The following is a 13,981-nucleotide window of genomic DNA, read 5'->3' as shown; positions in this document are numbered from 1 at the left end:
CTTCTCCCCTGCCAGACACTTCACTTTTTTGTCAGGCAGTGCATATCTCACGAAATGAACATGGTTTAGTTCAAACGTAAGCTCTTCCTGCGCGCCCTTCGCGGGAGGAAGAGTAAGTGGAAAAAGGAAGTGTTATTAGAAGCACCCTTTGCCGCACACCAAAGTGTCGTTTTTCGAGGTATAAATGTACAAGAGGCAGTCAAATGAAAAGGAGGCAGATTGAAATATGCAAGTAAAGTGTTTATTATTTCAAAAGTATTCGCCGTAACTGTTAATACGGGGTGTTCGAAAAGTCTCTCCTCGGTGCCATATGGTTGTTTGCCGCGCGTGCCGTATCATTGTTCGCCTGCCTGGGTTACTTCCCTTCAAGTGGACTCTCCCAACATTCGACTGTTTGGTTTATCTCAGCCAGCGTCAATAGTGCCATTGGTGTGTGTCGTTACGTGCTGACGTGAACGTTTAAGTTTAGTTCGTTTGTTTCATTTTTGTCACTGTTAAAATGCTAACCATTGAAGAACGTGTGTTTTTAGTTGAACAAGTGTTCAAAGCAGGCGGTAAATACACAGTTTCAGTTCGTCAAACATTTAATTCAGTTTTCCCAGAGACAACACTCCCTCATCGTGATACTGTGCGAGATTTGATTAACAAATTTCAAAGTACTCGTTCAGTGACAGATGCACCGAGAAGTGGTCTTTGTTTGAGAATGAACTACTCGATATTTCCGATAAAGTGTCCATGAATCCGAACAAGTCAGTAAGAAAACTCGCCAAGGGGATCGATGTTAGTGCGGAACGGCCCACACAGCTGTAAGGAAAAAATTAGAACTTTTCCCATACAAAGTGACAGTCGTGCAAGAACTGAAAAGGCCAGCCGGAGTGGCCGAGCGGTTCTTGGCGCTTCAGTCTGGAACCACGCGACCGCTACGGTCGCAGGTTCGAATCCTGCCTCGGGAATTGAGGTGTGTGTCGTCCTTAGGTTAGTTATGTTTAAGTAGTTCTAAGTTGTAGGGAACTGATGACCTCAGATGTTAAGTCCCATAGTGCTCAGAGCCATTTGAACCAAGAACTGAAAAGCACTGATCATGGCAAGAGACTGCATTATTGTCAATGGATCAAAAATTTCGTTCAACAAAATGGGAGGGATATTTTTAATGAAACGTTTTTCACTGATGAGGCGCGGTTTCATTTATCCGGGTACATGCACTAGCAAAATCCTCGTATGTGGAACACTGCAAATCCATTGTGTATTCATGAGGAACCACTCCATTCTTTGAAAATAGGAGTTTGGATTGCAATTTCTAGACGTCATATTGTGGGTCCCATATTTTTTAACGAAACAATAAACGCACAACGATACTGCAGTGATAGTCTGTACCCATTCATAGTAGAACTTGTGTTAAGTGAAATACAGAACAGTTATTTTCAACAAGATGATACAACTGCGCATACAGCTTGCGCTTCAATGTCACTGCTTGCTGATGTTTTTGGTGATCGCATAATTTCACAGGAACTTTGGCCTCCACGATCGCCTGACATAACACCACCTGACTTTTTCTTCTGGGATGCAGCGAAAGCAACTAATGTCAGTAAATTAATAACTTGTGTTCCACTGCGACATACGGCACCCGCGGCCAACAATCGTTTAGCACTGCGGAGAAATTTTTTGAACACCCCGTACATTTATCCAACTGTGAGACAGGACAGTAAATGCCGTCATGGAAAAATTTGTGCGGTTGCCTAAGAATCATGATTGTTCCCGGGCGTGCAGCTCTTCGTCCGAAGCAAATCTACGACCGCGGATGTCTTTCTTCAAGACTCCAGAAATATGGAAATTGCATGCGAAAGGATCGGGTCTGTATGGAGAATGTGTAATGTCGAAAAAACCTTGTCAACATGTGGATGGACATTATCCTGCAACGGAATGATGCATTCCGTCAACATGCCTCAGCGTTTGGAGTTGTTGGTGTGCTTCAGTTTCTGCAAAGTTCCACGTACCGCAGTGCGTTGATCGTGGCTCTATGCTCCAGAAAGTCAATGAGCAGCGGATGGCATCATTCTATTGCAGGACAGTGCCCACCCACGTGTTGCCAAGCTCGTTTCGCTGGGAAGCCCTTGCACATCTTCTATACAGTCACGATCTCTCCCCTGCGATTTCCATATTTTTTGAAACCTGAGGAATGTCACTCGTGGCCTGAGTACAATCATTGTTCCGTAGGAACCGCAAACATTTTCCCATGAAGGCATTGACCGTCTTATCTCACAGTGGGATACAATTTTTTAACAGTTATGGTAATTAATTTTGAAATAGTAAACAGTTAACTTACATTATTCCATCTGTCTCATTTCCGTTTGACTCCCGTCATACATGTATTACCTCTAGAGTCATGAAAATAGAAATACAAAATACAAGTTTTTGGCGTCTCCTACAACTTTCTCCTCTCTGCAGAGATAATAGAACAAAATAGACGCTTTGTAACAGCCGCAAGCTGTTTCAATAGTTTTAGGCTATCATTTCGCTCGCCTGGGCCGTTCCCTAGATTATGTATAGTACTATGAAAAACTATAGTAGACGACACGTTGTATTTGTGTAGGGTGTACGGGTATAGGTACAGACAGTGTGAGCATTGGTTACTTAATGTGTACCAAATTCAGGGTACAAGTTGTTTTTCTCTACGTCTAACGTTCTTCCCTCACACACACCCCTTAATTTGGTACTTGATGTTTTCTGCACAGTCGTAACTGCGTCGGATAGTTAATTAAGGCTGTCAGTATACTCATAGACATTCAAAAAATGGTTCAAATGGCTCTGAGCACTATGGGACTTAACAGCTGTGGTCATCAGTCCCCTAGAACTTAGAATTACGTAAACCTAACTAACCTGAGGACATCACACACATCCATGCGCGAGGCAGGATTCGAACCTGCGACCGTAGCAGTCGCGCGGTTCCGGAATGCGAGCTCATAGACATTCCATTTGCCTTCACGCATCCACACATACGTGACATGCTGCCCAGGAAAATAAACTTCACATATCTGCTTATGCCAAACGTACTTTTAGGTACTACCCAACCTAAAAACATACTACCTGGAACAGCTATAATTATTAATCTGAAAGTTAAGTAAATATTGATGTAATGTTAGTTGGTTGGTTGGTTTGGGGAAGGAGACCAGACAGCTTGGTCATCGGTCTCATCGGATTAGGGGAGGATGGGGAAGGAAGTCGGCCGTGCCCTTTCAGAGGAACCATCCCGGCATTTGCCTGGAGTGATTTAGGGAAATCACGTAAAACCTAAATCAGGATGGCCAGTCGCGGGATTGAACCGTCGTCCTCCCGAATGCGAGTCCAGTGTCTAACCACTGCGCCACCTCGGTCGGTGATGTAATGTTGATTAATACATTGTTCTCAGTCATCACTTTCTTTACTTATACCCTGTATATACATAAATATAAATACTCAACATAAACATCACATCATTCAACAGACTTGGCAAATAATCACAGTAATTTCAGAATTACTCGAGTAACCCATCATCGGTACCGCAGTAATGGGAATCACCTCCGAGTGAACACAGAACTCACACACTTCTGAGCACTGAAAATAAAACACTGTTGTTCTTTCTTCGGCTTGACAAGTATTTTACTGCTCTTACGTGGGAAGGCTTCCAAGCCGCGCTATAGACCCGGTCCCACGTGAAAACCCTGGCTTCTGTTCCGCGTGGGAAAGCTCTCCACGGAAAACATTGTCCACTAGGACGTGATCGTGAAGCGGTTGCTAATCAGAGGTCTTCGGACGCATTGTCCAGCTGCAGTATTCGATGCAAACATCAATCGCATGTGCCGCACAAGTTTACGAAAGATAAATAATATAATCGTGTAAGGCGAAGTAGTGCTTTGAACAGCCGGTGTGACAATTTAAATAAATAAATAAACAACTGTGAGTGTGTGCAAATGTTACGTTCATTAGTTCCAATGGATTACATTACACCCCTTTGACATTTGTTCCCAAAATAGCTCAGTACACCAGTTACTCTCGTCTTTATAAATTAAACTTTCCTCAGTCCATAGGTTTTCTAATGGGAGAAATTCTTTCCACAAAAACGTAAAATTCATTGTAGAGTGTGAGAACAACAAAAGCATAAGTTTTCTGTATCTTAAAATCAACAACCTCCAGCAAAGAGTTCAGCATACGCGTGAAACACGCATACACAGACGTAACAATAGACAGCTCATTATGCTATCCCATCACATACAAACCTGTAGCATTTAGGGCTATGTACAAAGAGCACACTCACTTAACCTTGTGACAGAATTGGACACAGTAAAAAGTATTGACATAAACAATGGCTACATAGCTAATACAATAGATAGCTTAGACACAAAAATATACAAAAATAAGCAATAAATTTCCAAGTGAGCAAGAGAAAGAAAATATTTGTTGGCATCCCATATCTAGGCCCTATTTCACAAAAAAACTGCTAACCTATTAAAAAACAATATGACAATTTCATTCTCCACTAACAATAAGTTAGGTTATTTATTACTCTAAATCATAAAAACAGGTTCTCAAAAATTCATCAGAAGCTGGGTGTATAAAATATTATGCCCCTGTTGTCGTGCCTACTACGTAGGCAAAACAGGCATGAGTTTCATAACTTGCTTCCAAGAACACGATTGCCTAAAAACGTAGACGTTTAGAAAAATCAGTCATTGTACAGCTTATGCTGGAAACCAAATACATTATCAACAGAATAGGAAACAATTTGGTAGTCCTACGCAGTAAAGCCAATGGTAAGACCCTGTATTTAAAAGAACTGGAACTGTAACTCCATAAAATCAGAGAGCCTGAATCAATGTAAGTGAACAGATTTCGCTACTCATGGTTATTTTATTAATTTTACAGACTTACTTTAAATTTAGTTCAGTTTATTCGAAACTCTGATGTCTGTCGTTACATAATACACTTCATCCTTAGTCATCTAACGTTAAACAAAAAAACTGCGTCTTTGAAGTGTTTTGAAAAGTGAGTGACGTGATGTGCAGTTGCAGAATGGGTGAATAACGTTGCTGACACTAAATTGTTAAAAATGTTCTTTCTAGATTTTTCCATAAGTTTCTCGCTGTTTCTCGTTATGTTTTACGTTATTTGATTCGCGAGTTTCGAAACTGAACAAGTAACTTCTCAGAACAGAAATATGGCTTACGCATCACATCGCTTGAGAGCAGAAGTAAATAATGCATTAAAACCATTTGCATCTGATGATGGATCACCAGGGTCCGCTGTGCTCCGTGCGATTTATTTAAAAAAAAAATTGTGACTGGCGGTGTTGTTCATATTTCCTGTACCGTCAAATGGGATCGACCGAGGTGGAGCAGTGGCTAGCACACAAGACTCGCATTCAGGAGGACGAAGATTCAAATCCCCGTCCGGGCAGACAGATTTAGGTTTTCCGAGGTTCTCGAAATCACTTAAGGCAAATGCCGAGATGGTTCCCTCGAAAAGGGCATTGTCGATTTACTTCCCCATCCTTCCTCCGTCTGAGCGTGTGCTCCATCTCTATTGAGTCTATCGTCAACGGGTCGTTAATCCCTAATCTTCCTTCTTTCCTAAAGTGCTGGTATGCCCTTGCTTTCTACACAAACATGAACTTACTTACGCCATCACTTATAGGTAGGAACGTACTGCTCTTATTTTTATGTTGGCCGTTTCCCACACTGACGGAAATATTCAAGTATTTGTCGAACAGATGTTTTGTAAGCTACGTCCTTCGTTGTTGGACTACGTTACGTGAGTGAATCTCGGACGGGCATCAACCTTGCGATTCATTTTATATGCTCGTTCCACATCAGACCGCTCTGTACGCGTACTCCCAGGTATTTTATGGAAGTAGCTGCTTCCAGTGAGTGTCCAACAATAGTGTAACCATAAAATGAAGGGTCGCTCTGTTATGTATTCGCAATGCGTTACATTTGTTCATAATCAGTTGCACTCCCCGCACCAGGCGCCGATCCTCCGCCGGTTTTCCAGCATTTCGCTACAATTTTCTAGTGTCGCTACTTCTCTTTAAGCTTTCGAGGCGTTATTATGTCAAGTTCAAGCAAAGGATTACTGTCTCACTTGAAATTTCACGTATTCAGTGAAGTGCGTAAGCAGTTAATGAAAAGTTACAGCCGGCCAGAGTGGCCGAGGGGTTCTAGGCGGTACAGTCTGGAACCGAGCGACCGCTACGGTTGCAGGTTCGAATCCTGCCTCGGACATGGATGTGTGTGATATCCTTAGGTTAGTTAGGTTTAAGTAGTTCTAAGTTCTAGGGGACTGATGACCTCATAAGTTAAGTCCCATAGTGCTCAGAGCCATTTGAACCATTTTGAAAAGTTACATGTGTAAATTGTACAAGTCAACTATGAAGACAATTGCACTAATCGATGAGGAGATATAAAGAAGGGTAATAAAGCTACAAAAAATCGTTACAGAAATTTAAAGAAATAGAATGATAGATACGAGAATTTACACTTTTATGTCGTAAGGAAAATGGCTATCTTTGTGTGAACTCGTTTTTATTCAGCAGTTTGAGGTCACAATGTCAGAAAGCTGGCCAAAAACCGGTTAAAATGAGACGGCATAATGGAATGTTACGAAACGATAGATATTCCTATACTACTCAATGAAATTAGGTATGAGGAGCATTCAAATGAAAAAGAGAGAGATGGGAAAAAGGTAATCAAACTGTTAATTAATTTAGCCCACTGTGAGATAAGATAGCCAGTGTCTTCCCGAAAAAATGTTTGAGGTTGCCTCCGAAATAGCTCCAGACAGTATTGTAGTATTTGTGTGTAAACGTGTGTGACGAGGAGGAGGCGAGTGATGTTTAACGTCCCGTCGAGAACGAGGTCATTAGAGGCGGAACACAAACTCGGATCACGGAAGGATGGAGAGGGAAAACAAGCATACCGTTTTGAAGGAACCATCCGGCATTTGCCTCAAGCAATTCAAGGGAATCACGGAAAACCTGAATCAGAATGATCGGACGCGGTTCTAAACCATCGTCCACACGAATGTGAGTCCAGTGTGTGTGTGTGTTTGTTTGTTTGTTTGTGTGTGTGTGTGTGTGTGTGTGTGTGTGTGTGTGTGTGTGTGTGTGTGTGTTCAGAGAGAGAGAGAGAGAGAGAGAGAGAGAGAGAGAGTTTGCAGGTAGTTGTCCCTCCTCCATGCTGATCTCCCTCCCCACCCTCCCTCCCCTCCCTGTTGTTGAAGAAGAAGAGCTCAGTGGTGTTACAGTCACATGCCAGGACTGAGAAGCAGTTTATATAGAGCAGAGAAGCAGAAACTTTTAATACCAGACACACAGAACACAGAGGAGCATTAAAAGTAACAGCTGTCATTCCACATTTGCTGAACACCTCATGGACAAGAAACATAACCTAACAAAACATCAATACGGATTAGAAGATTCTCAAATGCAGCAACAGCCCCCCACAAAAACTAATAATTGAAGAAAATTATCAGATACAAAAAGCCATAGTGGAAGGCAAACAAATGATAAATGAATACACAGCTCTCTGCATTGGCAGTCTGTTCTCTGCCCTCAAGGAATTGTTAGACAAGACCAACCAATAGAGCTCTCACCAACCCCCCCCCCTCAACATCCCAATCCCCCCCTCCACACAAACACACTAATAAAATATATATATCCCCCTTTTCACACACACACACACACACACACACACACACACACACACACACACACACACAAAGAAAAAAAGTCCCTAAATCTACTGTCACTCTCACTCTCTCTCCCTTTTCACATACACGCACACAAACACAGATACACAAATAAATCACAAACACCTCTGAAAGATTCAGAACAACCGCCAGGAACAGCTTCAACTGTTCCACTGTCAGCCATCTTTGTTTTTACACATTCAGTTGTTCCACTGTCCGCCATGTTAGCTGTGAGACAGTTATAGTGTCAGTGTCAGAGAGAACTGAGTATATAGAATTAAATAATTTCAGACAAAGAAATAACAAGTTTTAAAATCGTAATTTTGGCTCAATTTGTCTACTTTAAGGTATAAATGGTTGCAGATGACAAACTGTGCAAAAAAAAAAACGGTCATTGTAGAAACACGTCAGAAAAACCACACCATGTGGTGAAAAGGTATGAATTCGTAATTTATGTGTTTTTTCAAATATCTGTAACCACAATTTAAAAAGTAATAACTACATGTATACAAATAGCAAAGAACACTCTTTATCTTTGACAGATGGAAAATAAAAGCCCACTGAAGATGTTGCAACTGCAGTGAAACATGTTTGGGTTAAACGGAAAATGTGTTTTGCTAAAGGCAGACCTTACCCAAAAAGATACATATTATTACAGTGCATGTGCTCACGCATGTGTTGCAGTTAGGTAGCTCGCCTGTGAGTGGGCAAGTGTCTGTACCGTATGCTGTGGCTGCCAGATGTGGGATGCTGGATTCATATACAGGAGAGGTTCTCTCCCCTCCCCTTTTGCCTCTAACATGACTAAGGTGCGAGTAACTTCCGAACTTTAGTCGTATTACGGCGTATGTGGCTGTGTGAGTTTGCAGATGGACACTGGTCGCGTGACTGGGCTGCATCCTAGTCCGCGCCGTGCGCCGAGTCTCCACGCCTGCACCCCCCCCCCCTCCCCTCCCCCCGTTCTCGACGAAGAAGGGAGCGGTTCCGGAAGCTCGGCAGTACTGCAGCTGCGCGTGTGTTGCAGGTAGCCGGCGCGCCTGCGAGCGGGCAGCGTGCGCGCCCGCGCCGAGCGCCGCGGCTGCCGGGATGTAGCATGCAGCATTGCACCGTCAGCGCGCCCGTGCACTCCTGCAGCCCTGCCAGCCTCGCCGCCAGCGCCAAGTACGCCGCCGTAGAGCTCCTCAACAAGCAGCGACTATACTTCGTCGTCGAGGTCAGTGGCTCCTCCGCCTCCCCTCGCATCCTAATGCTGCACCCAGCCCGGCGCGCAGTTTCGGACACGCGCCGCGCCTGCCACGCGCCCCGCGCCTCGCAGCTGCCCGCGCAACCCGCAACCCGCCGCACGCCGCCTGTGCCGTACCCAGCGCACCGTTCCGCTCCACCGGCGCAGAAACACACACCACACGCATTCCACGCATTACTCAACAGTCAATACGAACATGTCCGCGGCTCGTGGTCTTGCGGTAGCGTTCTCGCTTCCCGCGCACGGGGTTCCGGGTTCGATTCCCGGCGAGGTCAGGAATTTTCCCTGCCTCGAGATGACTGGGTGTTGTGTGTCTTTCATCATCCATCCTCATTCACTCGCAAGTCGCCGTAGTGCCGTGAAAGAACCTGTGGAGCGGCGGCCGAACCGGCCCCTGAAGGGTCTCCCGGCCACCAATGCCATACGCTCATTATTCATTATCACCAACATCACTAAATAAACAATTCTGCATCTACGTACACTGAAGAGCGAAAGAATTGCCTACACTTGCCTATAATCGCGTAGGGCCCCCGCTAGCGTGCAGAAGTACCGCAACACGACGTCGCATTGACTGGAAGCAATTAATTCCGTAAATTAGCAGTGATTAGCAGTGATTTAAAATGGAATGACTATATAAAATTGATCGTCTGTAAAACAGATGCCAGACTGTGATTCATTGGAAGACTCCAAAGGAAATGCAATCCGAAAACAAAGGAAGTAGGTTACAGTACACTCGCCCACTGCTTGATTACTGCTCGCCAGTGTGGGATCCTTACCAGATAGGGTTGATAGAAGAGATAGAGAAGATTCGACGGAGAGCACCGCGCTTCGATACAGGATCATTTAGTAATCGCGAAAGCGTTACGGATATCATAGATAAACTCCAGTGGAAGACTCTGCAAGAGAGACGCTCAGTAGATCGGTACGGGCTTTTGTTGAAGTTTCGAGAAAATAATTTCACTGAGGAGTCAGCTCAGTAGATCGGTACGGGCTTTTGTTGAACTTTCGAGAACATAATTTCACTGAGGAGTCAGCTCAGTAGATCGGTACGGGCTTTTGTTGAAGTTTCGAGAAAATAATTTCACTGAGGAGTCAGCTCAGTAGATCGGTACGGCCTTTTGTTGAAGTTTCGAGAACATAATTTCACTGAGGAGTCACGTATATCTCGCGAAGAGACCTTGAGGAGCCGGCCGGTGCGGCCGAGCAGTTCTAGGCGCTACAGTCTGCAACCGCGCGACCACTACGGTCTCAGGTTCGAATCCCGCCTCAGGCATGGTTGTGTGTGATGTCCTTAGGTTAGTTAGGTTTAAGTAGTTCTAAGTTCTAGGGGACTCATGACCTCAGAAGTTAAGACCCATTTGAACCAGACCATGAGGATAAAATCAGAGAGATTAGAGCCAATACAGAGCCATACCGACAATCTTTCTTTTCACCAACAATACGAGACTGGAATAGAAGGGAGAACCGATAGAGGTACTCAAAATACCCTCCGCCACACACCGTCAATGGGCTTGCGGAGTATGGATGCAGATGTAGATGTAGACTAATGTCCGAAGTATTGGTGGAGGGAACTGACACAATGAATCCTCCAGTGGTTTCCATACATCTATAAGAGTACGAGGGGGGACGAGATATCTTCTGAACAGCACGTTGCAAGGCATCCCAGATATGCTCAATAAAGTTTATGTCTGGTGAGTTTGGTGCCATGTGGAAGTGTTTAAACTTGTCCCTGGAACCATTCTATAACAATTCTTGACTTGTGGGGTGTCCCGTTGTCCTTCTGGAATTGCCCTCGTCCGTCGGGATGGACAATGGACATGAATGGATGCAGGTCATAAGACAAGATGCTTACGTATGTGTCACCCGTCAGAATCGTATCTAAACGCATCACGGGTCTCATACCACTCCAACTGCACACGCCCCACTCAATTACACAGCCTCCACCAGCTTGAACAGTCCCCTCCTGACATGCAGACTCCACGCATTCATCAGGCTCTCTCCATACCCGTTCACGTCCATTCGCTCGACACAATTTGAAACGAGACTCGTCCGTCCAGGCAACATGTTTCCAGTCATCAACAATCCATTATCGATTCAAATTCAAATGGCTCTAAGTACTATGGGACTTAACATCAGTACCCTAAACTTAGAACTACTTAAACCTAACTAACCTAAGGACATCACACAGATCCATGCCAGCGGCAGATTTCGAACCTGCGACCGTAACAGCCGCGTGGCTGCGAACTTAAGTGCCTAGATCTCCTCGGCCACCGCGGCTGGCGCTCATTATCGGTGTTGACGAGTCCAGGCGAGGCGTAAAGCTTTGTCTCGTGCAGTCATTTATGGTACACGAGTGGGCTTTCGGCTTAGAAAGCCGATATGGATGATGTTTTGTTGAAAAGTTCGCACCCTGACACTTGTTTATGGCCCAGCATTGAAATCTGCAGCAGTTTGCGGAAGAGTTGCACTTCTGTCACGTGGAGCCATTCTCTTCAGTCGTTGTTGGTCCCGTTCTTGCAGGATCTTTTTCCACCCACAGCAATGTCAGAGATTTAATGTTCCACCGAATTCCTGATATTCACGGTTCGCTCGTCAAATGGTCGTACTGGAAAATCTCCACTTCATCGGTACCTCGGAGATGCTATGTCGCAACGCTCTTGCGCCGACTATAACACCACGTTGAAACTCACTTGAATTTGGAGAACCTGCTATTGTAACAGCAAAAACCGATCTAAGAACTGCTCCGGACACGTGTTGTTCAAAATGGTTCAAATTGCTCTGAGCACTATGGGACTTTACTACTAAGGTCATCAGTCCGCTAGAACTTAGAACTACTTAAAGCTAATTAACCCAAGGACAGCACACACACCCATGGCCGAGGCAGGATTCGAACCTGCGACCGTAGCAGTCAAGCGGTTCCAGACTCTAGCGCCTAGACACGTGTTGTCTTATGTAGGCGTTGCCGACCGCAGTGACGCAGAATGTTTGTTTACATATCTCTGTCTTTGATTACGCACGCCTATACCAGTTTCTTTGGCGCTTCAGAGTAGATACTCCGCAAGCAAATGGCGCCTGGCGGAGGGTACCTTGTACCAGTTCTGGTCATTCCGTTTCCTGTTCCACTCCCAAAAAAGAACGAGGGGAAAAACAACTGTGTGTATACCTCCGTAGGAGCCCTAATCTATCTAATGAGAAAAGGCAAAGCTGAATTTCGCAGCAGTGACGCTTTCTAAATCCGAAACTGACATAAGGTACGAAAAACTCCCATCTGCAAACCAACGTCGCAGCAATCTTATTACTTCATCTCAACATAGAAAACGACACCACGGTTAGAATTGAACGTCAGATGATGCTTACAGAATGAGTAAGCCCTGCTCGGATAGCTAGCGTCTTCGGATGATGTCTAGGAATCATTTGCTGTACGCTAGTAGCAGAGGGCCAGTGGTAGACTGAAAGTTTCTAGCTACATTTTCGATATATCTAATGACCAATTAAGGAATACAAACGGTTATCTTTATGATAAAGCCGATTTCACCACTCACCTCTGCTCTTATTGAAACTTGTTCTTCATTCAAATGGCTCTGAGCACTAGGGACCTAACATCTATGGTCATCAGTCCCCTAGAACTTAGAACTACTTAAACCTAACTAACCTAAGGACAACACACAACACCCAGCCATCACGAGGCAGAGAAAATCCCTGACCCCGCCGGGAATCGAACCCGGGAACCCGGGCGCGGGAAGCGAGAACGCTACCGCACGACCACGAGATGCGGGCTTGTTCTTAATTCCCTGGATCCATTTGAACCAGAACTACTCGGAGTTGACACGATTAATCACATAATTCGCATGATTCCGACGCAGAGTTTAAAATTTTGCTGTAGTACTCGTGCGTAAGAAACTGTAGCGTAAAGCAAGACTAAATTGTGTGTGGCAGATAGAAACATTTCAACTCAGATTAAAAAATCTGAAAGTTAAACCTGCAGAACAGTTTACAAATTTATACTCTGATAAGCCAAAACATTATGACCACTACACACCGCGACGTTGGATGCAACCTGGTGGCTTTGCGAGCACGTGACGCGGTAGCGAAAGTATGTAAGCGGATCAGACACGGGCGGGGGATCACCCTAGGGAAGATAAGGGCTGCAAATGGGGGAATCCATTGAGATAATTGACTTTGACAAAGGGCAGATTGCTATTAAGCAGACCCTCTGAACGAGTATTTCGCAAACGGCGAAGCTGGTCGAATGTTGACGTGCTACTGTCGTGAGCGTCTACGGAAAGAGGTAGAGGGACAGTGAAACTACCGTTATGTGCTAAATGGTTGCACGTCCACTACTATTCATAGAACGTGGGGTTCGGAGATTTGTCTGCTCTGTACAGCAGGACAGGTGGTGATCTTTCATCTCTGCCAAAAGAGCACACTGCTGGTACACGCACGAGTGTTTCGGAGCACACCGTTCATCGTACATTATTGAACATTTAGCTCCACAGCAGACCACCCCTAGGTTTTCACATGTTGACCCAACGACATCGTTCATTACGGTTGCAGTGAGCATGGGATCATCGGGATTCAACCGTCGATCAATGGAAACGTGGCGGTTGTTCGGGTGAATCACATTGTTGCTTCTCTAGGTCGATGGTCATCTCCACGAACGCCGTCATCGAGGTGATCGGTGGCTCGAAACGTGCAGCGCGCCACGACCGCAGACTGGTAAAAACAGTATTGTGCTGTGGGAGAGAGTCTCCTGCGCTTGCATGAGACCTGTGACAGTAATCGAACACTAGCTGACAGCTGCGAACCACCTGCATCCCCTCATGCTTGATGTCTTCCCCATTCGCCTTATGTATATTCTATGGAACTCCTTTGTGTCTCTATCGGGCGCCATCACAGCGTACGCAAATCAGAGACCCGTTATTTACGCCAATTAAATGACCTCTGCGTAGACATTTATTGTGACATACCTCCTCAAACCTAATAACAAGCTGTCGGATCCCTTATACGCAGAGCCGGCCG

General features: G+C 45.0%; 1 protein-coding gene across 2 annotated transcripts in view; it reads left to right on the top strand.

Annotated features, from left to right (window-relative positions):
• The window catches only part of LOC126277890 (protein expanded), a 443,551-nt gene that overhangs the window by 297,394 nt on the left and 132,176 nt on the right, over nucleotides 1-13,981 (top strand). For both annotated transcript variants that reach the window (XM_049977441.1, XM_049977442.1), the window contains exon 3: nucleotides 8,744-8,932. In XM_049977441.1, the coding sequence (XP_049833398.1) occupies nucleotides 8,813-8,932 (120 nt within the window). In that variant the 5' untranslated portion in view covers nucleotides 8,744-8,812. The remainder of the gene's footprint in view (nucleotides 1-8,743; nucleotides 8,933-13,981) is intronic.

This window comes from Schistocerca gregaria, chromosome 6 (genome assembly GCF_023897955.1).
Source record: "Schistocerca gregaria isolate iqSchGreg1 chromosome 6, iqSchGreg1.2, whole genome shotgun sequence".
Lineage (NCBI taxonomy): Eukaryota > Metazoa > Arthropoda > Insecta > Orthoptera > Acrididae > Schistocerca > Schistocerca gregaria.
Note: the sequence above shows the minus strand (reverse complement) of the source record. Positions and strands in the feature narration are given on the sequence as shown.